Source organism: Rhinatrema bivittatum, chromosome 8, assembly GCF_901001135.1.
Source record: "Rhinatrema bivittatum chromosome 8, aRhiBiv1.1, whole genome shotgun sequence".
Taxonomy (NCBI): Eukaryota; Metazoa; Chordata; class Amphibia; order Gymnophiona; family Rhinatrematidae; genus Rhinatrema; species Rhinatrema bivittatum.
The window spans coordinates 75,240,161-75,265,735 of NC_042622.1; the positions used below are offsets into that span (position 1 = coordinate 75,240,161).

The window sequence follows — 25,575 nt, forward strand, 5'->3', positions numbered from 1 at the left end:
ATCTTTTGCACATTGACTTCAGTGTATCTATAGCTTTCTGTTTCCAATTACTCGAAGAAAAACTGCACTACAAATCCATAGCGGCAATGGAGCAAGAGCAGGACTGACCGAGTCTGTTGTTTATGGCAGTTTTATGGCAACCTGAGATACTCTCTAAATGTGTTGCCCTTATTTTTCTAACAGTTTCTCTTGTTTTTAAAAATAAAATTCCATGAAATCTGGCCGACTTTAAAAGTTGACTGTTCACCCCTTATATGGGGAAGGGTGGCCAACTCCAGTTCTCAAGAGCCAAAAAAGGGGCTGGTTTTCAGGTTATCTATAATGAATATTCATTAGATAAATCTGCATACAATGAAGGCAGTGCATGCAAATCTATGTCATGCATATTCAGTATGGATATCCTGGATAGCCTGTTTGTGGCTCTTGAGGACGGAGGTGGCCATCCTGATACAGGATTACTGGATGGTTTCAGTTTGTGGCACTCAAGGACTAGAGTTCGCCATCACTGTTATAGGATTACCAGATGGTTCCAGGTTATCTGAATCAGCTGGAGCCAGTCCTGGTATTTTGCCCCATTGCATGCATGAACTTGTAGTTCTGATTTTCTTTGCAAGTCCTTGCATGCAATGGAGCAAAAGCAGGCCTGGCTTAGCCTGTACCTTATGACCTGAAACCATCCAGTAATCCTGTATCAGGATGGCCACCGCCAGTCCTCAAGAGCCACAAACAGGCCAGGTTTTCAGGATATCCACAATGAATATGCATGAGATAGATTTGCATACAATGGAGGCAGTGCATGTTTTTCAAATATGAAATCAAACTAATTAAAACCTGCTTTCTTTTACTTATTTTCAAACTTATGGGCTTCAGGAGGCAATACCGGTTGGGTAAGGGAGGAGGTAAACTATTTGCAGTTTCAGAAGAAGCTGAAAGCAATACTACTTATGGGTGAGATTGTTGTTCTGTAATCCACAATGTTCAATATTTTATTGGAATCTAGTGGTATTTTTCTAGAAGGCCCATATTTTTTTTTTTACTATGGCTTTCCAGTCCTGAACTTTCAGAGTGCCCCAACGAAGTCTTTAGGGGGTCATGACTTGAGACCCCCTATTGATTTCCTGTACATGAGATGCAAGACATATGTAATGGGTTTTGTTTTATTTTGTTTCTGCTTCCGTTATAATTTTGTCTATTTTACTATGTATCTTTGGCTGTTATCCACCAAGTTCTGTGGATTGGTGGAATAGAAATATTTTAAAATAAATAAATAAATAAATAAGTACAGGGTTGCACAAATAAAATAAATAAGGGACTTACGTGATGAGCATGGACTGATTCTCCCGATCTGAAAGAACAGGAGGAGACATTAGAAAGCTGCTTATAACACAAAGAGACAAAATATTAGCAGTCTGCGTCTATTAAATATTCTGCTTTTCCAATAAATTACAGCAAATGTTATGAGATAATGTGGATTTTTGTTTTTGTACTGGAGAAATGTTTAATCTGAATAAAATATAAGACAGAGCAGTTTTAGAAGCATTTTTTTAAACTAGTCCAGACACTCATATACGGTGTAGGTGAATGGACAGCTTCTACCCCAGTTGTACAAGGAGAGGATGCCTGTCCTGTTCCCTGCTCACCAATCAGTGCGTTACAGCCACTAGTGGAGAAATCCTCAATGAAGGATACTTACTGCGCACCATGTCATTGTAGGCATTGTCTGCAATGGAGTAGATGTGAGGTGGAGCCTCTGAGCGTCGCTTGCCCTTGTATGCAGCCACCACGGGAGCGGTATACACTGGTAGCCACTTGTAGGGGTTCACAGTCACACAGAACAGCCCTGAGTATGTCTGATGGGAAAGAAAAAAAACCCAGAGATGCAGCTATGGAATAGTAATGCTGGTGTGGTACAGATTTAGTAGGAGATGGATGTCAGGTGAAAGCTGGAGTGGCATAGGTTTGGCAGGAGAAGGATGTCAGCTGAACGCTGTTGTACAGTTTTAGCAGGGGACAAAATGCTGTGTGCATGCTCGTGCGGTACAGGTTTAGCAGCGGCTGAATTTCAGGGACGTTATGGCAATAGTACAGGTTGTAAACAGTATATCGCAAAGTATGATAAACCTGGTATATCATTCATATAATCGTATTCAAGCTGTCCGGCTTCAAAAATATACAAATTTTGTAGGACCCTTACTTATGGAGTCAATGGAATCAACCAGACTCTTCTTGTGGTATCGGGTCCCTTTACTTTGTATATATCTTTTTTTATCATTTTTATCAATTTTCTATTTGTATTTCTTTATATAAAATCCAAAGCTGATGGAAACTCCAAGATTTGAAAAAACTTAATGGTTCCTTAATCCAGCTGACCTGGTATTCACAGTCACAGTATGAAATAATAATGATGTCACACATTCAAATATGAGCACAAGATTATAGCGGTGATACTCATCTACACTCAGTCCCAGTCCCGACATGATCGCGTTTCGGACCCCCAAAACCGGGATCCTGCTTCAGGGGAGTAGTCCTTTACGCTTGTTCATCCGTGACATCCAGCAAGGCATCCATCAGGATTCAATTCATAATCACCAACAGCTATTCTACATTTAGACTGCGAACATAGCCTTGGATTAAAGAATAGCTGTTGGTGATTATGAATTGAATCCTGATGGATGCCATGCTGGATGTCACGGATGAACAAGCGTGAAGGACTACTCCTTCTTCCTTGTAAAAAAACTCCTACTCCTTGTAAAAAAGATATATACAAAGTAAAGGGACCCGATATCACAAGAAGAGTCTGGTTGATTCCATTGACTCCATGAGTAAGGGTCCTACAAAATTTGTATATTTTTGAAGCCGGACAGCTTGAATACGATTATATGAATGATATACCAGGTTTACCATACTTTTCGATGCATTGATTACAACTCTGGTTACTAGAATACACAGTTTGTGTTTGAGGGCCTTTTTTGTGTGATTAATAGTACAGGTTGAACAGGGACTGAATATCTGGTGAACATCAGTATGGTATAAGTTTAGTGAAGGAATAGTCATTCCCAGCTGTTAACTGTGGCAACCTTGTACAGTGCACTGCACTCCAGACATAGGGCCAGGGTGTATCATTATATGAAGTTGTGAGAAAGCCTGTTCCCATTTTTATTTTGCAATATTTCACTATTACACATATTTAATGGTTAACACTAGTTTTGTAAAATGCAGGTTTAATTCAGATAGCCCAGCTTTCCTAGATCACCTATGAGACTCGCAATCTGTCTGCCCTGCCTTCCTGCATCCTCCTCTAGTTCTCCAGGCCCTAGAAACAGGGCCCGAGTTGTTGAAGGGAGCTGCAGGAAGAGCTGCATTATTCTACTGTAGAATGCACTGCAGCATGGGGAAGGTAAAATCACAAGGACCCTGTCCCCTGTCCTTCATCTCTGCAACAGGCACTTCTGGGTCAAAAAACCTTAACAGAAGGGAAAGAGGTGCTAGTAGCCATGGGATTAGACCGTGGCAGTGCTTTTATCCTTCTCATGCTGCCTAATGTTCTGTACAAATATGGGAGAGAGATGGTAAAAAATGGGGAATGGGTGTGTGAGAGAGCTAGAGTAGGGTGATGGGAACAGGGTACAAAAGAAAGTCAGGGACATCTGTTCACATCTAAAGATGGAGACCTGTGTGGTCTGGAAAGCCCTTCTACAATTATTGGAATAAGCTAATAAAGATGTCAGAACCAGCCAAGAACCCTATGACTGAAATGTGACTTTGTTAATTGTTAAGCTGTTACATGTTCTATGTACAGCTTAGGGGGCAATTTTCAAAATACAAATGGGCCCTCAAGTTCTTTTTCAAAGATGTATTCAGCCCCTTATCCAGCTAGATTGTAGCCAGATTAAAAAAAAAAAAAAAAAGGTGTTCCAGGGTGAAATTAGAAGGAGCTACTCAGCCAGATAATTTAGGCAGTTAAGTAGCGATATTCAAACTTTTACGGCTATGTTTTCTGGCTAACTTTAGATATATATGGGTATGTTGAGCGGCACAACCACCCCACTGAATATCCTGGCTAAGTTAGCTGGATACATTTTATTTGGCTAACTTAGGACCTCATTTACTAAGGCTTTTCTCTCATTCTGTGTCTATGGGAAAAATGCTTAGTAAATGACCCCCTTATTTAGCCGGCTAGGTCTGAATATTGACCTCTAAATTTAGGAACTTATAAAAATGGGTGGCTACAGGGGCAGAGTTAGGATGAGGGAAAAAAGTTAGGTAGTTAGCACTGATTTTCAGCACTAGGCATCTAGCTTAGGTGCCTAACTCTAGGCAAATAAATTGCAAACCTAAATTTGGGAATCCTAATTTAGGGACTGAGCATTTTTTTTTTAAATTGACCCCTCTCTGACAGTACAGGCTTAAAGCTACAACATGCTCGGTCATCCAGTCACAGTGGACTCCTAATGAGTTACTCAGACACTTACATAGATCATCCAGTTGGCATAACGACGCCGGAGGTTGGAGAGCACAGACGCCTCATTCAGGTGGGTTAACATGGCCATGTCCTCAATCATGTCAAACTTGGGAGGATTCATTTGCTGAATGTCATCCTCCTTCACCGTCACAGTCTGAGAAAAAGGAGAGAGAAAATTCACTGTCAGGACAGACAGACACACTGTACCCACAGCAGAGCACATCCCAAACCAATGCTATAGAGAATTCAGTGTCAACTTTCTATAGATATAGAGGCAGATTTTCGGAAATCTGCTAAGTTAAGTGAGGTAAAATAACTGGCTAATTATAACCGCTTATCTTCACCTGAACATTTATTCAGTTTAACTTAACTGGCTAGGTTTTCAGTTGACTATACAGCTTGATTTAATGTGGCTGGGGTTCCCCACCTGAACTTAGCCGGTTAGTGCTGAAAATCTGGCACTAACCAGCTAAGTCTCATTTTTTTAATATATTTTTTAGAAAAGGGAGGAGGCAGTTTCAATTTTAAAAGTTTGCCCAGGGTCCTATCTTTGTCTTCCCCACCATCCAGGGGTTCCCTTTTAAAAAAGAAATTGCCTTGTCGACGACATTCTCTTCTCGATGCTCCCTTTTGTACAAATTGACAGGGTCATTCATCAAAATGACCCTGTCAACACCTGAGATAACGCCATAACGCATGCGTTACTTTTTGCATCGCAAGATGCATATGCAAATTTTCAAAATGTAGTCAAAGGGGAGGAGTTTGGGGGGAGTTTATGAAAATGATGGGTGTTTAACGCTGCATGTGATGGCATAACACGTTTTTACACTGGAAATAACTACACCTTTTTTTTCCTGGCGCTATGCTGTGCGATATGCCCGAACCTGGATTTGCAATATTTATTACAAATCCCGTTTTGAGAGCGAGAGAGAAAGTGCCTCTGGGTGGCACACAATTTAATCAACTTTTTATACCACTGTAGGAGGGTCAACTAGTAACTCGAGGTGAGTTTTTGATGGTGGTCTAAGGTTTGGAGGGCAGTTTTACATGCACTCTCATCCTAGCTTGATAGTAGCTAGGAAGAGAGTATATCAAACTAGGTCGAGAGTACATTGTACAAATCTCATCTTTGTGTACCTTTCGTCACTCCAAATCACATCAAATCTTCACTGATGTATACTATGCTGTTCTTACCTCTGATTGTGCATGTAAAACTACCCCCCCCCCCCAAACCCTAGATCACTACCAAAACCTCACCTCGTGTTATTAGTTGTCCCTTCTACAGTGGTATAAATAGTTTACTTATATGTGAGCCTTATAAAGAGTCTCTCTCTCTATCTCTCTCTCTCTCCCTCCCTCCCACACAGCTTAACACTCAATTGGACATGTTTTTGGACACATGTCCATAACCAGCAATCCAATACGGGGATTAGCGCATCCAAATCACCATGTAGCTAATAGCAGTCATCACATGTAGATGAGGCTATATAGCTAATCTCCGCAATCCAATAAACTTTCCATGCAGCAAATTTGACGCCAGCCCGGGACTGGTGAAAAGGAATGCCACTCTCAAGGGAGCATTGAAAAAAAGAAAAATCCTGCTTTCTGTGATTCCTCCTATAGTATCGTTGCAATGCTAAGTAGGAGGAACCAAATAAAGCAGTATTTAGTTTAAAAAAAAAAGGTTTTGAAAAAAAAATTCTGGACACCCAAAACACATACATTGATCATTTCATAACTCCATTATAAAGACATTATAAAAACACATACATTGATCATTTCATAACTCCATTATAAAGACTTAATCATCCACCACCTACTCCAGACCAAGACTGCTCCCAATCAAGGTCTTTAAGTTACATATTTTGTAAAGAGCCTTTGTAAATGTATTTTTTAATTGTTATACTCTCTTCTTCTTCTTCTTCCCACTCCCCCAGTTGTATAATTCCTTGTTCATTGTAACTGTATTTCCTGCACCAGTTTAGTTGTTCCAGTTCTATGTTTAATGCACAAACTGTTCAATGTAAACCGGTTTGATGCGACCCCTGGTCGTGAAAGCCGGTATAGAAAATAGTCAAATAAATAAATAAATAAATACAAGATACACAGTCCAGGCCATGTAACTTGTATGTGTATATGCCAGTTGGGAAAAAATGGACGCTCAAAGATTGAGCATCCATTTTCCCAAACCACTTGACAGCCACCTCTCCTGGGGGCCGATGCTGAGGAGGCGCTAGGGACATACATTTTTCTCTAGCACCTCCTTCTCAGCGCAACCCCTCATTTAAATATTAAATCACGTGCGCATTAGGTAAATGGGTGCTCAGTTATTGCATTTGCCCCTTGGTTCTCTAGAGGGATGACTTGATTGCAATGGAGAATGAGAAAGCTTGAAACGTCTTCATGCACTCCTGATCAGCATAAGATTAACTAGCAAAATTACTACTTTAAGTGGGGTAGATATTTAGCAATGTGTTTGAGATGTGCAAGCTAACTTTGGGCTAGACACAGATGTTTCATAACCTTTGTAACAAGAGTGATTTACTCTGTAAAACTAAACATAAAACAATATGTTTTATGTTTATGTTTTATGTTTAGTTTTTATGTTTTATGTTTTATGTTTAGTTTCAAGGCCAAAAAAGATTTCTTTGCAAAAAAAATACATAACTTCTCATTCGACTCCAAAGCCCTATTTTCATTTGTATCATCGCTAACAAAAACAGCCCCTCCAACCATTCCTGACGAACAAGCATCCAACAAAGCCACGGAACTAGCAATATACTTCGACAAGAAAATCACGAACCTCCTCAAGCCTATCTCTTCTCTACAGCCAACACCTATGCCACCCAGCTCCTCAACAACCACCAAGAACTTCAGCATGTCATCCTTCGAAACCCCATCATCAATGGAAATCGAAATCATCCTCAACAAGCTCAAACCCTCCTCACATACTTTGGATGCCATTCCTTCCAATCTGCTACTAGTCATTCCCAACACCATTTCCAAAGCAATAGCAGACATCATAAACTGCTCCTTAACTCAAGGAAAAGTCCCAGAACAACTAAAAATAGCCATACTGAAACCCCTAATAAAAAAACCCAACCTCTCAACGGATGACCCTGCAAACTACCGTCCTATCGCCAACCTCCCCCTGATCTCAAGAGTGATGGAAAGATTTGTTAACAAACAACTGGCCGATTACCTAGAGGAGAACAACATACTCTCCCCTTTCCAATTCGGATTTAGGAAATCACAAAACACCGAAGCCCTACTCACATCATTATCCGATACTATTCTCCTAAATCTGGAAAAAAAACAACCATACCTCCTCGCCCTTCTTGACCTATCCGCTGCCTTCGACACAGTTAATCACTCCAGCCTTCTCGAGCGGCTATCTGATATAGGAATCCAAGGACAAGCTCACAACTGGTTCCAATCATTCTTGGAGAATAGATCTTATAAAGTCAAGATCAATAATGAAGAATCAATACCCATCAAATCAAACCGAGGAGTCCCACAAGGATCATCTCTTTCCCCAACTCTCTTTAACATTTATCTGCTACCTCTCTGCCACCTACTCTCCAGCCTTAATCTAAAACACTATATCTTCGCTGACGACATACAGATACTTCTTCCCATCACAGAATCCCTGCAAAAAACCTGGGAACATTGGAACAACTGCTTACAATCTATCAAAAATCTGCTATCCAGCTTGAACCTCATACTCAATCACAACAAAACCAAAATCCTCATCATCTCAGATGACAACAATATTCTCACCAACTCTCAAAACGCAACACAATTTGCAAAAACATATATTAACCACTCCCCATCCGTCAGGGACTTAGGGGTACGACTCGACAATCAATTTAACCTCAAATCCTTCATCCACAATACCACTAGAGAATGTTTTTTCAAACTTCAAGTATTAAAAAATATGAAACCGCTCCTCCATTTCAGCGACTTCCGATTAGTAATTCAGTCCATAGTTCTGTCAAAGCTGGACTATTGCAACTCCCTTCTACTAGGTCTCCCAGCCATATCCACAAAACTGTTACAAATGGTGCAGAATGCTGCGGCAAGGTTACTCACCAACACAAACAAAAGAACACACATCACACCAATTCTTCTCGGCCTACACTGGCTTCCGATAAAATCCAGGATCACCTTCAAGACACTAATGATGATCCACAAGGACATCATGGGCATCGCCCACCTTCATCTAAACACGCAACTCCGCCCCCACACATCACAAAGACCCATCAGATACAATTACAAAGGATCTCAGTCTATATGCCCCCCCAATCAAATCCCTATTAAGAAAACGAGCACTCTCCACAGCAGGGCCCACCCTCTGGAACTTACTACCTCCAGAACTCCGACTAGAAACATGCCATCAAACCTTTAAGAAAAACTTAAAAACATGGCTCTTCCGGCAAGCCTTCCCGGAACTGAAGCAACACTCAGACACTGGTCAACGGGCAATTTAGAACATCACATACCTCATGAACTAATCTCTCCTCATACGGACTGTCACCAAAGACACCACTGTTGATGCTCTAGTACGTCAACTAGTGTCATGCTCTGATCATTTCACCCAACTTTGTACTATTAACTGATACACTCAATTAGTGCATTATCTTGTAGACAATTATTCTTGCGACATTTATAATCCGTTTTGTCATATTATTAATATCTACCTAATAGTCACGTTCTCATGTTCTTATGTTCAGAAACTTTGTTTGACATGCTCAGAAACTTGTTTGAGTTGCTTTAACTTGTTATTGATATTTATTTAATAGCCACGTTCTTATGTTCAGAAACTGTATTTTATATTTACGTTCTCATGTTCTATGTAACGCCTTATCAGCGACTGTTTTGTTTTATGGAAACCGACCTGATTCGATATGTCTATCGAGAATGCCGGTATATAAAAATTCTAAATAAATAAATAAATATGTACCACATATATAAAACCATTGCATGTTTTGTGCTGCTATAATAAAAATTATCTACCTCAAGAAAAGGTGTAGGCATTCTGCTCTCTTTATATAAACTTAGACCTTATTTTATCTGATTTAAATGTCAAATAACCATGTAAGACTAATTATTCCTCACAGGAGTAAATTATAAGTGCAAAATGCATTTTACCCCCTTCCCACCAGCTGCAGAAAAAGGAAGTACAAATGTGGGGACTTTCATGCCTGTGCTTTCTCTCTTGTAGCTTGTAGTCTTCCCTCATCTATCTGCAGGATTAATGATTACAAAAGTTTTAAGAAACTCTTAAAAGCTCATCTGTCCTGAGAGGCTTTTGCCAATTGTGATAGATTTTATTTTAAACTAGCATTCAGTTTAGTTTCAAATTGTTTGAGATGTTATTTTATGCTGTTTTATGTTTTATTTAAACTTTTATGTTGTCACGATTATTTTATTATTTATATTTTACTGTATATAATTGTTTATTTTATGTTTATCTGTTTTATATTTCTCTGGCATTTGCCTAGAACAGGACCTGGTAATAGGCGGATTACAAATTACTGTAAATAAATGAGTTTTCAATAGAAAAGATTCATGCATAGTTTTCTTTGAAAATTTCCTCCCAGATATGCAGCTACAGAACTACTCACAGACTACACCTAGGCAGGCTACTAAAAATTGCCCCCTAAATTTTCTACAAGGAAAAGGTTGAACAAAAAGTGCTACATGACTGTCACCCATTGCTTTAGTCTGATTGTAAGATGCTAAATCTCTTCCTTCCCTACATGGATCTCATGCGCAACTCATTTGCAGATAGTAATGCAGAGCATGTCCTACATACCCGTTTATCCTTGGTTTCTACGGTGACTTTGCCACCAGAAGACTCCTTGATCTCAACCTCAATGTATGCCTCCTTATCATCAGGGATCCAGGCTTTCTTTTTTCCTGCAGGAGTCCAAAAAAGCAACATCAGCTGAGACACAGCACAAAGCTATTCTCAGAGGAGTATATCATGAAAAAGACAGCCCCAAGTGATTTTCCCTCAGGAAGACAGCACTGACCAATTCCCATACAGAGAGAGAGAGTACTAGGTGATTCTTACCACAGGGAGTCAGCAGCTGTTGGATCACAACACAAACCACAGTCAATTTACATCACCAAGATTCTTCCAAATTTATAGTGTAGAGTTCTATTAGTCCTAATGATCCTGGACAAAAATGCATTCTTGGTAGATTTTAGAATCTTTTGTTTGACCAACACAAGAATTATCTAAAGATTATGTATATACATGCACTTTTGAGACCACACAGGACCTTTAGTCAAGGAATTTATGTGCTCTCAAAATGTCATGTATAGTAGCATCTTTGGATGGTTCAAAATAAGGTTTCACAATCTAGAACAATTTTTTTTTTTGTTTTTAGGACTACTAGAACTCTATATTACAGAATGAAAGACACTACAGTTTGCTTAAAGATTTGGTAGCAAAGGAAGAGTAAATAAATAAAAAGGATGCAATAAAAATGGATACACCCAAATCCTACATTTCAGTGTTTCCTTATAGCAGAATGCAACATCGAGCCATTCTGTAAAGTGCTGGCATCGAGAGGCAGTAAACATTTCAGAGAAACCTCTATGGCCTATTTCAGGCTTATGTACAATAACTGCCTATATAATAAAAAGTGAGTTCTAACTATACCTGACAGTTAGGTAGATAGCGATTACAGAAACATCATATTCATGAGCTGAAAGCAGTTAATACCGTGTAGTCTATGGGTTGAGTGTGGACACCTCATAAATTGCGTGAGCTTCTTTTTTTGCTTCAATGAATACCTCACGCTAGAGTTGTGCAGCGTTTGAATGCTGCTAACCAGGCACAACTCTGGGTTTTAACATTTTGATGAAGGAGGTTTTTTTGGTGGGGAGGGGGGGGGGGGCCCAGGACCAAGCATTGGCTAGTAGTGCTATTTAATTTAAATCTTTTTATTTAATTTTTCCAATAATATAATCAAGCGCATAGAATACAAATGGTCCTTTTGCACACCATTTAATATGCAGCATAAACAAATAACCAAGGAATGGAAATTCTCACCCCCACCCATATCTGTTCCCTCCCTTTTCTTTTATTCTGTATCTCAACCAGCTAGATGGGTAGTCCAAAGTATAACACCTAAACAAAGAGAAATAATGTCAAAGAGAATACATCCAACAAGACATAGTCCAACTAAAAGTCATTCAGGATCTGACTTCGAGTTAAAGGTGGAAGGTTTGAAATATAAGAAAGCCAAATATCCAAAATCATCTTCTGTCTTCTAGGATGTAATGATTTCCTAGAAGCTCCATAACTAATAAAAGATGTATTTTTTTTCCCAAAAGGTAATTGAAGGTGTGATCACTTGTCTCCAGAAATGTAATAGTATGAGTCTAGCCAACAAAATAACTTTCTTAATCCAGGACCTCTGGGATGCAGAGCAAAGGGAGGAAGAGCGAATATCTCCGAACAATGCATAAGAAACATCAAAAACCAATGACTGTGACATGATCCTTTCCATATATGAGTATGTCTTCCCCCAAAAGAGTTGTATTTTGGAACAAAATCAAAAAGAATATCCAAGGTTTCCTACTTCAATAGAACATTTTATACAGATGTCCGAGTCTGCTATGTGTCCTAAAATACTTGATGTTGGGAAATGAAAGTGTTGGGAAATTTAAATTGTTTCCCGCAACTATACATTATTTGATATCTTGTGTACCTGAGCAAAACAGTCAATAAAAAGTTTTATAGGTAATTGTATGTATAGTTCTTGTGACTATTTATTCCACAGTATTGTATGATCCAACATATCTCTATTTGAATTAAAGATTTATAAAGAGAAGATAAAGTTAGCCTTCTGGGATCCTCAGTATCAAACCATTCCTGTAAAGTTGCCCATTTGTCCATGGTTAACTCAGAATGATCCAAAGACCCCACATAGTGGTGACATTGGATATAACTAAAATAATCTTTCCCAGGAAGAGCAAAAGATTCCTGTAATGCTGCAAAAGTAAGATTCTTGCCATTCATATCTAATATCTGTCCCACTGATGTTAGTCCCTGACACTTCCAGCCTGAGATTATCCTTGATTGAATGCCTGGGTGAAACATTTTCAATACCCTCCAATGGGACAATACCCCAGCAATGGGACAAGCAAACAATGATTTTTGAAAAGTATAGGCAATTGACTCCTAGTAGCATGAAGAACAAATGGTGAAGAAAGAAGAGAGACCAACATGATTCAAAACAAAATGATGCATAATAATTAGTCCCTTGAAACCAATTTCCTATGTAGTGTAAGTTCACTGCCATATTGTAAAATTTAAAATTAGGCAGACTCAGGCCACCCTTGCCCCATGATTTCATGAGTTGAGAGAATGGAATTCTACTAGTGCTATTTAAAAAAAAAAAAATGAACTGAAAACCAAACAAAAGTTTGTTCATTTTTCTTTCATTTTGAAAAAAATGAAACAAAATAGTAAATTTTGTAGAGATTTCCTATTTCGTTTCAAATGAAAGTAAAACCCTAGTTCCTGTAGCAATAGACTGATCCTCAGGACTCCATCTCAGCTCCTGTGGAAGTCTGAGATCCTCTCATGTTCAGGAAAGTATTCAAAATTACAGAATTGTTTTTTGATAGAATAACTGTAGCCCTTTTCCTGGTCAGCTCTTGGGCACAGGGGCAAACGGGGAAGGTCATGGACCATACAAGGCCTCTTGACTTCAGAGGGTTCTCATACAGGGGGGAAAAGGTAGTTTTTTTCAAGGCCCTTAGTCTCTCTCTGGGCCTTTTCTACACAACACTCCAAAAAGCTGCTATTCAAAATAAAAAATCTTTACTGAACTGATGGCAGGGATAACAAAACAAAGTCCAACAGTACACTAGGGAGCAGTGCACCACACTGTACACAAAGTCCAAAAATACAAAAAAAATATCTCAGACTCTTTCACACAGTTCCTCCCACAAAGGTAAGCTTTTTAGGGAAGGTACCCTTCCAGTTCCTGGACCCTCTCAGTTCCTTATGATTAATGCAGATCTCAGTGAAGCCTCTGGCTGCTGGATTTAGTCGGTCAACATGGCTGGACATTTTCCTGGGACAGGCTACTTCTCTCTGGAACCTCCTGAAACAATCCTCTCCACTGCACTCTGTCCCTGGAGAAAGCCTCCTTACTGAGCCTTCTCAGATGCAGTTTTATTTTCACAAAACGCTTCACTTCTGAACCTTCTAGAGACTTCCTGGCTCTGAAATGTCTTTCCCCTTTGCCTAGCCCAAAAGGATAGTCCCTGTAGCGGGTCAGACCACCCAAGTGTCCTGTGCTGAGGCTGATGCTGAGCTCACAGTCTCCTGGATCCTCCTCTGTGTCAGCAGGGTTTTTTATATAGGCTCCCAATGGGGAATGGTACACTATGGTAACATATCTACTGTACTGACCTCACAACAGAGGCAGGGTCTGGATGGAGACCTTTGACACACACACTGCTGGCAAGAAAAACCTGCTGGGGCCACTGGTGCCATACCAACCAGGGCAGGGGTAGGCAAACATTTTTGTGCTGGGGCCAAATTACAAGTTATCGAGCACAACGAGGGATGGAGGGCAGGGCAGGTCCCCCTTGGAGCACCCTGTCACAGCAATCAATTCCCCTCCACTTGCTGCAGGTATTTCAGTCGCCAGCAGACTTAAGCGCCATCATTTTTGACCCCCAAGGAGCCCCTTCAATCATTAATCCCAGCCTTACCAAATTCAGAAAAACCTTCAACGAAACAGGTACAAGGCATTTTCCCAGCTAGCAGACCTCACCTCAGTCACGAATGCAGGCCATAAAGTATAAATAGTAAGGTGCAGACAAAAAAAAAATGGACTGGAAACCTCTAAAAACCAGACTCAAATGCAGTGCAATAATGCAAAAAAAGAAATATCACCATTCTTCATAAAACAAAACCAAGAAATATAAATCAGTCATAACAGTAAGGAAAGCATATTACAAAACAGATGACAAATAGAACAGCACCTATTAATTAAGAAGAATAAGGATAAAAACAACTTTAAACTATAAACATTTCCTGAAAATCAATTCAATTTTTTCAAAACAGCAGACATATCAAACACCCAATAATTAAAACTAAAGATTCCCCCTGTCCATACCTGGAAACATTTCATTTCCAGGCACCCTGAGATTGTAGAAGATTAGTAGGGAGGAGAGGAGAGTACACACAAACTTCCTACTTTCTCTCTTATATTCCTCTCTCTATTCTGGGCTGCCTTGCACAGGACCTTGGTGAGACTTCACCTGGAGTACTGTGTTCAGTTCTGGAGACCGTATCTCAGAAAGGATAGAGACAGGATGGACGCGGTCTAAAAAAGGACAACCAAATGGTATGGGGTCTCCATTGAATAACTTATGAGGAAAGGCTGAAGAACCTAAAGATGTATACATTTTTGTATGAGCTGGGGAGAAGAGTTCCGGGGGAGGAGTTGGAGCAAAGTTGGTTCATGCACATATTTTTGTATTTTAAAAAGCATTCACTTGAGTTCACCCACACAAGTTACAACCTTAATAGAGCAAGTGCAACTTTGCATGGCTGGGTTTGTGCTCATAGCAGCCCCACTTATGCAGAAAATTTCAAAATTCAGGATAAAGTCTGCAAGTAAAAGTTATAAAATTACCCTTATTGGGGTGAATTTTCAAAGACATATGCAGGATTGGTGTGTATAAAATTAGCATATATGCGTGTAAGTAGCTTTCTGCAGCTGCATGAAGGAAGGAGGCAGCATATATGAGGGCATTCTGGGGAGGGCTCAGAAAGAGCACGCAGGTATTTTATAAGTGGTATAAGCACGTACATCATCAAGCATGTGTGTAACTAAGCTGCAAACATTGAACCTGATGTCTGTTTTTTGCTGCAGTTTTTGGGTGAGGGATCTGGGACCAGTGGTGGAAGTCTTGGCAAACTGCAATTGGGAAGTACATGCACAAGTATTTTTAAAAGTGAAATATGCACATACATCAGCCAACTTCGTAAAATGCTTGCATAAACTGAGGGTTTGTGTTTACATGTACATGTTCCAATTATGTTGTGTGTAAAATATATGAGCGTGCTTTTGTAAACTAAATGTACAAACTATGCAAATCTCTGCACAAAAAAATGTGCTCATGCTGCAAGGTGCATGTGAACTTTGGGGGCAGTGATATCTAGTTTCTTATAAACTGCAGCTCTCTGCACAGTTTATAAAATACAGGCAAAACTTTAGGGGCCCCTACTTATTCATGTATGGGCTAAGTGCACACACTATTGAAAATTACCCTTATTATGAGCAAGATATTGAACATTTTATTTAAAAAAGCCTGAGTCTATGGGCCTGATGTTTATAACATATTGAGCTTGACTTGGAGGATCAATAGCAAAAGGTCATCCCCTAGACTAGACAGGAAGGCGTTAAAATTCTATGCTGCAAATATTCACAGCTCAAAGCAGCTTACATGGAAAAAAAACATTCATTAAATTTATCCTCAGAAAGTACAAGAACCATACAAAACATTGAATCAATGTTCAATTCATATATTCCCCACTGTTGAACAACTACCTAGAAGGAGATTTTGCTGGATAATTAGCAGAATGTTTCGGTGAAAGCTTGTTGAAACAAGTAAGTTTTAAATAAGCTCTTAAATGTCTTTGTACATGCTGGCAGCCGGAGATTCGCAGGCAAGGAATTCCACAAGACCAGGCCCACAACGGGAAAAAGCTCTTTCTCAAGTTTCGACAAGACGAGCATGCCGTAGAGATGGCATTCAATCTAACCTCTCTGTGAGGACCTAAGGGATTGAGTGGGATTCAAAATATGAATCATTGTATTCATCCAGGGGAATACATTCTCAACGAGTATTTTGTGTACCATAGCCTCCTTATAATACATAACAAGAAAGAGTCCAGTCTTCTTTGTAAACTTTGAAACATCATTTTTTAAAATATTATATTGCAATAAGTCGGGGAATTTTCTAGCACATTTAATTAAAATGCACTCTGGCTCTAAGTTCATTACCATTATAAAGGATTTGAATGCCTACATATTTAACTCTCCAAAACAAATTTATGATGTATTCATCACTTTTATAAGCTTTTGTATAATGTGGAGGCAGAAGATCATGAATTAAGAGAGATATTTATGGATGGCTTAGATTTTCCTCAATTGTCACTAATACATCTACAAAAACTTAATGTCCCATTTTCATCAGAAGAAATTATGAGTCTAATTTACTAATGGTAGATTTTAAAAGGGCTGCGTGTGTGCCCATAAACGTGCGTATCTCACCACTGTGAACAAAAATATGTGCTATTTTATAACCTATGTGCATACATGTCTACAGCTGTATGCACACCACTTTACTACACCTCCTTAGGGAGGGAGAGAGAGAGAACAAACCTCTTTATAAAGGTCAGTCTGATACTCTATATATGGACCATTGTAAGGGGCACTTTGATTCGGGGTGAGTTTTTGCGAGGCGGGTTGGAGTTAGAGGGAGTGTTGTTACAGACACATTCAGAGCAGTGGCGTAGCCAGAAATGAATTTTTGGCTGGGCCCAAGGTTAACATGGGTGGGCACTAAAAGTCTGAGCCATGGAATTCATATTCTTATTGATAAATACTTTCACACACACACACCTGACAATAGATTTCTAAATAATCTGCTAAAGCTGTTATACTTTTAATATTTTAAACTCAATTACTTCAAGCAGCTATCAATGCTAAACCTAATATATAGTTATGAAAGCATTTCAATTATACTTAAAGAGATCTCAAGTGGCAGTATCTCATAACTTACAAAGAACCATATACTAGTCTACTATAAAGACAGATATCTCATCATACATCACAGTATTCTGTGAGATGTTTTAAAACCCTCTGGAATGTTGTACCAAAATATTTCTACTTGAAAAAAGCTCAGAAAGGCAATGTACTTTTAAGATGGAACTAGGTTCAAACTAATTACAAATTCAATGATGAAGGAACCCTCTTTCCTATTTTCTTAAACTTATCAAACGCAGTAATTCATGACCATCATAATAGGCATCATTGTGTGGTAAAGTATACCTTTGTCACTCTGCCTTATGCTTAATCATAGGTCAGTCCATATTTTTAAGTGTTTTTGTTGCTTAATTCACCCCAGTGATACACTCCAAATTTCTAGCAATAATCTTGTTACATCAACTCAAGGTTACTTATGTTGAAAATTATGAACCAAACTTATCTGGATAATACGATGTTATTACTTCTTCTTAACCACCATCGACTTTGAGCTTGATGCCACGCCAAGATACGCCATGCTGTGGAATATATTACGCCCTTGAAGAAGGACTCGATGCTAGTCCGAAACATTGTGCAATGTCGGGCATAGAACAGCAATATAGTGAATTCTCATATTGCTGACAGTTTGAGGGCATCAAGCTCAAAGTCGATGGTGGTTAAGAAGAAGTAATAACATTGTATTATCCAGATAAGTTTGGTTCATAATTTTCAACAAAAGTAACCTTGAATTGATGTAACACAAGATTATTGCTAGAAATTTGGAGTATATCACTGGGGTGAATTAAGCAACAAAAACACTTAAAAATATGGACTGACCTATGATTAAGCATAAGGCAGAGTGACAAAGGTATACTTTACCACACAATGATGCCTATTATGATGGTCATGAATTACTGCATTTGATAAGTTTAAGAAAATAGGAAAGAGGGTTCCTTCATCATTGAATTTGTACCAAAATATTTACCATAATTGAGCAAATGCCTTATTAATCTGTATCAATAAAACAGATAAATATCTTTGAAGATTTCTTTTCCTTTCCTATGACTCAACTATTTAGTTTTAGTCTTCCTCTGATGCTGACATTTGCTGAATCGAATCCAGGGGCTCCTGACATTCATCCTCATTTCTTTACAAAGGAAGAACAGAAAAAAAGACTGTTCTGGATAAAGAGATGTCTTGAAGGTGGTCACACCCTTTGGCTGACAGCTGGGATGTATCCTTAGCAGTGAGGAGAGGATAACTGGGTAGACAGGAGAAAAAGGCTATCCAGCCCTGTCATTTACTAAGCTATCATCATGTAAACATACACTCTGCATCCACAAATAAGATTGATACAATTGCCTACATGCTAGTAAAATACCTCACCTCAGGCACACACACAGAACCGACCTTCACCAAAGTACAGAAAGACCACACATTATAAATATGGAGATAGAAACTGGAATGGAAAACCAAAAAAAGCCACTCTGCATGCAGTGCAAACCTGGAGAAATGGAAAGAGAAATATAGCACCTAACCGTCCCAGGATCTGCAATAATGCACACAAACTAAGCCGCACAAAGTTACACCTGCATTATGGAACATATAACAACACTATCTATGAAAAGGCAACACTACAAATATTAAATCAGGTCCTAAACACTAATACACCTCCTATTAGGAAAACAGAACAAGCCAAGCTGCTATAGAGCCCCACACAGAAATAACTGTAAAACTATATTAATAAATGTTTCAAAACAGCTGATGAACAGAATAACATCCAACAAAACTCATAAAAATTATTAAACATTGTCCAAATATCAATAAAATATTTCAAAACAGCAGACACATCACATAATACTCAATAATTAAAATGGCAGTCAATCAAGAAAAATAAACTTAAAATGCCACTTTTACTTACCATCTCCAGCAACTCTCCTACTCCTTTCCCTTGAAAGCACATACCAGGAGCAGCAGCTCTGTCTCTCACACACACACCCCAGTCACCTCCCTGCCCAGTCTCTGTCTCACACACACCCCAGTCACCCTCCCTGCCCAGTCTCTGTCTCACACACACCCCAGTCACCCTCCCTGCCCAGTCTCTGTCTCACACACACCCCAGTCACCCTCCCTGCCCAGTCTCTGTCTCACACACACCCCAGTCACCCTCCCTGCCCAGGCTCTGTCTCTCACACACACCCCAGTCACCCTCCCTGCCCAGTCTCTGTCTCACACACACTCCAGTCACCCTCCCTGCCCAGGCTCTGTCTCTCACACACACCCCAGTCACCCTCCCTGCCCAGTCTCTGTCTCACACACACCCCAGTCACCCTCCCTGCCCAGGCTCTGTCTCTCACACACACCCCAGTCACCCTCCCTGCCCAGTCTGTCTCACACACACCCCAGTCACCCTCCCTGCCCAGTCTCTGTCTCTCACGCATACACCCCAGTCACCCTCCCTGCCCAGTCTCTGTCTCTCACGCATACACCCCAGTCACCCTCCCTGCCCAGTCTCTGTCTCTCACGCATACACCCCAGTCACCCTCCCTGCCCAGTCTCTGTCTCTCACGCATACACCCCAGTCACCCTCCCTGCCCAGTCTCTGTCTCACACACACCCCAGTCACCCTCCCTGCCCAGTCTCTGTCTCACACACAGCCCAGTCACCCTCCCTGCCCAGTCTCTGTCTCACACACAGCCCAGTCACCCTCCCTGCCCAGTCTCTGTCTCACACACAGCCCAGTCACCCTCCCTGCCCAGGCTCTGTCTCTCACACACACCCCAGTCACCCTCCCTGCCCAGTCTCTGTCTCACACACACCCCAGTCACCCTCCCTGCCCAGTCTCTGTCTCACACACACCCCAGTCACCCTCCCTGCCCAGTCTCTGTCTCACACACACCCCCAGTCACCTCCCTGCCCAGGCTCTGTCTCACACACACCCCAGGTCACCCTCCCTGCCCAGGCTCTGTCTCTCACACACACCCCAGTCACCCTCCCTGCCCAGTCTCTGTCTCACACACACCCCAGTCACCTCCCTGCCCTGCATTTCCAGCCCGTGGCTTGAACACTGCCACTCCTCCCACCCTGATGACCCCCTTCTTCCTGCCCCACCAGCCAATCAGAGGCTTCCTCCTTCCACTGGCAGGAAGAAGGCTTCCGATTGGCCCGCGGGGGCAGGTCGAAGGGAGGAGGTTTCCCATTGGCCCACGGGGGCAGGAAGAAGATAGGAGGTTTCCCATTGGCCCACGGGGGCAGGAAGAAGATAAAGGGAAGTATTACTGGGGCTGTGGGACACCGGGAGCCGCAACACACCAGCTGATTTTATTTTTTTTTCTCCCTTGGGTGCCTGCTGATGCTGTCTGCTTTTATTGGCTGCAGTGTCTTGCAAAGAAATTTGGGTGGGCCTGAATGGAAAGTGGGTGGGCCACTGCCCACCCAGGCCCACCCGTAGCTACGCCACTGATTCAGAGATATCCATTGTAAAATTGACATCAGTAAAGAATTTTGGACCTTAGAAGTGAGGAAAATTCTAATAAGAGGAGTTGATTTGTACATGCATTGTACAAATCAACTCCTTTTCTGGCACCCACATACATTCTGCTGTTGTGCTGCTGCTCATGAGCTTTGTCAGGAAGTGCGCCCTGCCCCAGCACTGCTGCATCATCTTGTAAACGTCTTGCTTGCTGCCAGTCCTCTAATTTGCAGCAGCCCTCTCCCTCTCCCTTTCCCATTCCTACACCTTCTTGTACACCCACTCTCTAGGAGACTTACTGGCTCCACAGCCAGCCACCTCACTAACACTACAGAGGTACTTCCTCCTGGCTCACCCCTTCCTTTCTGTAGCTTGCCTCCCACTTATCCTGTTCCTCCACCCCTGGCACTTTTCCATTGGATGTGTGCTGCTTTTATAGCTCCCCAGGCTCTGCTCTGCCAACTTATTCTGAAGGAAGGGGAGCCAGAAGTGATCCATGCTGTGCTGCTCTGCTACCTCCAGGGCTTAAAAAAAAAAAGAAAATTAACCCCTGACTGAGAATTGCTGCTACTGAACTGCCGCTGAGACTGGAAAGACCCACTAATCCAGAGCAGCACAGCTCTGGATGAAATCCTACTTTCTCAGGTGGAGCCAGTGCAGCCATGTGACTGGCCTGACCGACTTACTGGGACATGCCCAAACAGCGGTGGATTCCCGCTGAAGACTGGCCCGGGGATTTGCTGCCCAGCCGGCCCAGGAGATACCATGTGGTCTGCCGAGTGCGGCTCTGTCACGGCCGCACTCGGCAGACCAAGTGACTAGCGCGACCAGCCCACCGGGGGATGTCTGATCCCCCGATAGGCCAATCTGCCCCTGTGCCCAAATGCCTGATAGGCCAATCTGCCATGGGTCTCAGTTTCTACACCAATTGGTAATGGTTGAATCTGCTTTCAAGAAAACCTAGAAATCAATGAGTCATTATTCTCTGCCCCGGGGGAAGGATCCTCAGATTCTTAACCTTATTGGGAAGAAGGCTTACCAGAATGCTATATGTGGTTCCCCAGTAGTTTCTTAATACTACTTATTTTTAAAGCATTGGTAGACATACTAGTGGAGCACAAAATTAGTCTTGAGCTCTCAGCTATTTCACCTTTACCTTCCTCTCCCCACTTCTTTCCTCTACCCCTAGCCTCTGCCACTCTCTCCTCTTTTCCTGAAGTCACAGTGGAGGAAACTGCTCATCTTCTCCCTTCCTCCAAACTCACTACTTGTTCCACTGACCCTGTCCCCACCCGATTCCTCAGCTCCATCTCCACTGTAGTTATCCATCTATCTGTCACATCCTCAATCTATCACTCTCCACTGAACTTCCTGTTCATGATGTCTTCAAACATGCTGTAATCATACCACTCTGTAAAAAGCCCTCACTGGATCCTGTCCTGCCAACTATCGTCCCATATCCCTTCTCCCTTTTACATCCAAACTACTTGAATGTGCTGTTCACCGCCACTGTCTTGACTTTCTTACATCTCAAGCCTTTCTTGATCCATTCCAGACTGGTTTTCACCCTCTACATTCAACTGAAACAGCCCTTGCCAAAGTTTCCAATTACCTTTTTATGGCTAAAGCCAAAGGTCTTTATTCTATCCTTATTCTCCTTGACCTGTCTGCTGCTTTTGACACTGTTGATCACCACCTATTCCTTGATACCCTGTCCTCGATTGGATTTTGGGACTCTGTCATGTCTTGGTTCTCTTCTTACCTCTCCCATCGCACTTTTAGGGTTTCCTCTGGTGGTTCCTCCTCTACTGCCATTCCCAGGGGCGACTCAAGACAATCTGCTGCTGAGGTGAAGAATGAGATGGTGTCCCCCTCGCCCCCTCCCCCCTCGCCCCCTCCCCCTCCTCTGCCCCACCTACCCCCTCTGCCCCCACATAGGCTCCCTCTCTCTGGCACCAACATGAAAGCACCCTCACACATGCTCTCTCTCACACCCCCCCAAGCACCCTGAAACATGTTCTCTCACCCTCCACCAGACTCGCAATCTCTCTCTCTCTCTCTCACAAACACACACACACACATAAGCTGCTAGGGATGTGAATCGTTTTCCATATCGTCTTAACGATAGAAATCGTGTGGCAGGGCAAGAAAATCGTCTTAGGCACGATTTTTTAGTTAAAAAATCGTTAAAAATCGTTTTTTTCCGATTAGTGCGCACTAACTCGAGTTAGTGAGCACTAACGGGAGTTAGTGCGCACTAACTGGGAGTTAGTGCGCACTAACTGAAAATGATACAATTTGACACTTTTCAGGTCAGTTAAGGTCAGTTTAGGAATGAATATGTATTCCTATTGGCTGCCCTCTTATTTATTCATGTTACCAAGTTTCCTACTGACAGTATATGGGGGATGGGAAATGGAAACAGTTGGTAGCTTGACAAAACAAGTAATGTGATCAGTCAATGTGACTAGAACTTGTGCCCTAACCCTGATACCAGGGGTATTGTGATCTTCCTGCACACAGTGCCCTATCCCTATTAATACCAGGAGTGTTGTGATCTTCCTGCACACAGTGCCCTATCCCTAATACCAGGGGTGTTGTGATCTTCCTGCACACAGTGCCCTATTCCTGATACTGGGGGTGTTGTGATCTTCCTGCACACAGTGCCCTATTCCTGATACCGGGGGTGTTGTGATCTTCTTGCACACATCCCGATATCAGGGATAGGGCACTGCATGCAGGAAGATCACAACACTCCTGGTATTAATAGGGATAGGGCACTGCATGCAGGAAGATCACAACACTCCTGGTATTAGGGATAGGGCACTGTGTGCAGGAAGATCACAATACCCCGGAGGAGTGAGGGTCAGGCAGCTCCCCCCTGTCTGTGAAGCCAGCCTCTCACTAGTAATGCAGGGAGGGAGCTGTCTCAGACTTCACCATCCTCCCCCCCCCCTTACCCACACACCATTCACTAGCTGGGACATGGGGGAAGTCAGGAGTGAGGGTCAGGCAGCTCCCCCCTGTCTGTGAAGCCAGCCTCTCACTAGTAATGCAGGGAGGGAGCTGTCTCAGACTTCACCATCCACCCCCCCCCCCCTCACCCACACACCATTCACTAGCTGGGACATGGGGGAAGTCAGGAGTGAGGGACAGGCAGCTCCCCCCTGTCTGTGAAGCCAGCCTCTCACTAGTAATGCAGGGAGGGAGCTGTCTCAGACTTCACCATCCTCCCCCCCCCCTCACCCACACACCATTCACTAGCTGGGACATGGGGGAAGTCAGGAGTGAGGGTCAGGCAGCTCACCCCTGTCTGTGAAGCCAGCCTCTCACTAGTAATGCAGGGAGGGAGCTGTCTCAGACTTCACCATCCTCCCCCCCCCCCCCCCCTCACCCACACACCATTCACTAGCTGGGACATGGGGGAAGTCAGGAGTGAGGGTCAGGCAGCTCCCCCCTGTCTGTGAAGCCAGCCTCTCACTAGTAATGCAGGGAGGGAGCTGTCTCAGACTTCACCATCCACCCCCCCCCTCACCCACACACCATTCACTAGCTGGGACATGGGGGAAGTCAGGAGTGAGGGACAGGCAGCTCCCCCCTGTCTGTGAAGCCAGCCTCCCACTAGTAATGCAGGGAGGGAGCTGTCTCAGACTTCACCATCCTCCCCCCCCCCCCCTCACCCACACACCATTCACTAGCTGGGACATGGGGGAAGTCAGGAGTGAGGGTCAGGCAGCTCCCCCCTGTCTGTGAAGCCAGCCTCTCACTAGTAATGCAGGGAGGGAGCTGTCTCAGACTTCACCATCCTCCCCCCCCCCCTCACCCACACACCATTCACTAGCTGGGACATGGGGGAAGTCAGGAGTGAGGGTCAGGCAGCTCCCCCCTGTCTGTGAAGCCAGCCTCTCACTAGTAATGCAGGGAGGGAGCTGTCTCAGACTTCACCATCCTCCCCCCCCCCCTCTCACCCACACACCTTTCACTAGCTGGGACATGGGGGAAGTCAGGAGTGAGGGTCAGGCAGCTCCCCCCTGTCTGTGAAGCCAGCCTCTCACTAGTAATGCAGGGAGGGAGCTGTCTCAGACTTCACCATCCTCCCCCCCCCTCACCCACACACACCATTCACTAGCTGGGACATGGGGGAAGTCAGGAGTGAGGGTCAGGCAGCTCCCCCCTGTCTGTGAAGCCAGCCTCTCACTAGTAATGCAGGGAGGGAGCTGTCTCAGACTTCACCATCCTCCCCCCCCCTCACCCACACACCATTCACTAGCTGGGACATGGGGGAAGTCAGGAGTGAGGGTCAGGCAGCTCCCCCCTGTCTGTGAAGCCAGCCTCTCACTAGTAATGCAGGGAGGGAGCTGTCTCAGACTTCACCATCCTCCCCCCCCCCCCCCTCCCCCACACACCATTCACTAGCTGGGACATGGGGGAAGTCAGGAGTGAGGGTCAGGCAGCTCCCCCCTGTCTGTGAAGCCAGCCTCTCACTAGTAATGCAGGGAGGGAGCTGTCTCAGACTGGTATCAGGGTTAGGGCACTGTGTGCAGGAAGATCACAACACTCCTGGTATTAATAGGGATAGGGCACTGTAAGAGATGACTGTAGTAGATTGAATAAAGATCTGATGTTTCTGCTCTCCTCACACCAAACAAAAACAACACACAAGCAGAGAAGCCCTTCTTACAAAGCTGAGCTAGTGAGTTAAGTAGGAGGAAAAGTAAACATACTGGTGCCAGTGTGGCTACTTAAAAAATACACTTACCAACAATCAATTACATATATTTGAACTGTGTACAGTTCCAGCCAGGACCACCTTTCTAAAATGCACAGTGATTGGCAAATTCAACATG

At 42.8% G+C, this 25,575-nt stretch overlaps 1 protein-coding gene across 1 annotated transcript in view; it reads right to left on the reverse strand.

Moving 5' to 3' along the window:
- MYH7B (myosin heavy chain 7B) overlaps nucleotides 1-25,575 on the reverse strand; it is a 138,431-nt gene that overhangs the window by 99,978 nt on the left and 12,878 nt on the right. Inside the window, exons 3-6 of the mRNA XM_029614647.1 lie at nucleotides 10,281-10,384; nucleotides 4,473-4,616; nucleotides 1,694-1,850; nucleotides 1,318-1,345 (exon numbers count right to left, since the gene is read on the reverse strand). Of these exons, the coding sequence (XP_029470507.1) occupies nucleotides 1,318-1,345; nucleotides 1,694-1,850; nucleotides 4,473-4,616; nucleotides 10,281-10,384 (433 nt within the window). The remainder of the gene's footprint in view (nucleotides 1-1,317; nucleotides 1,346-1,693; nucleotides 1,851-4,472; nucleotides 4,617-10,280; nucleotides 10,385-25,575) is intronic.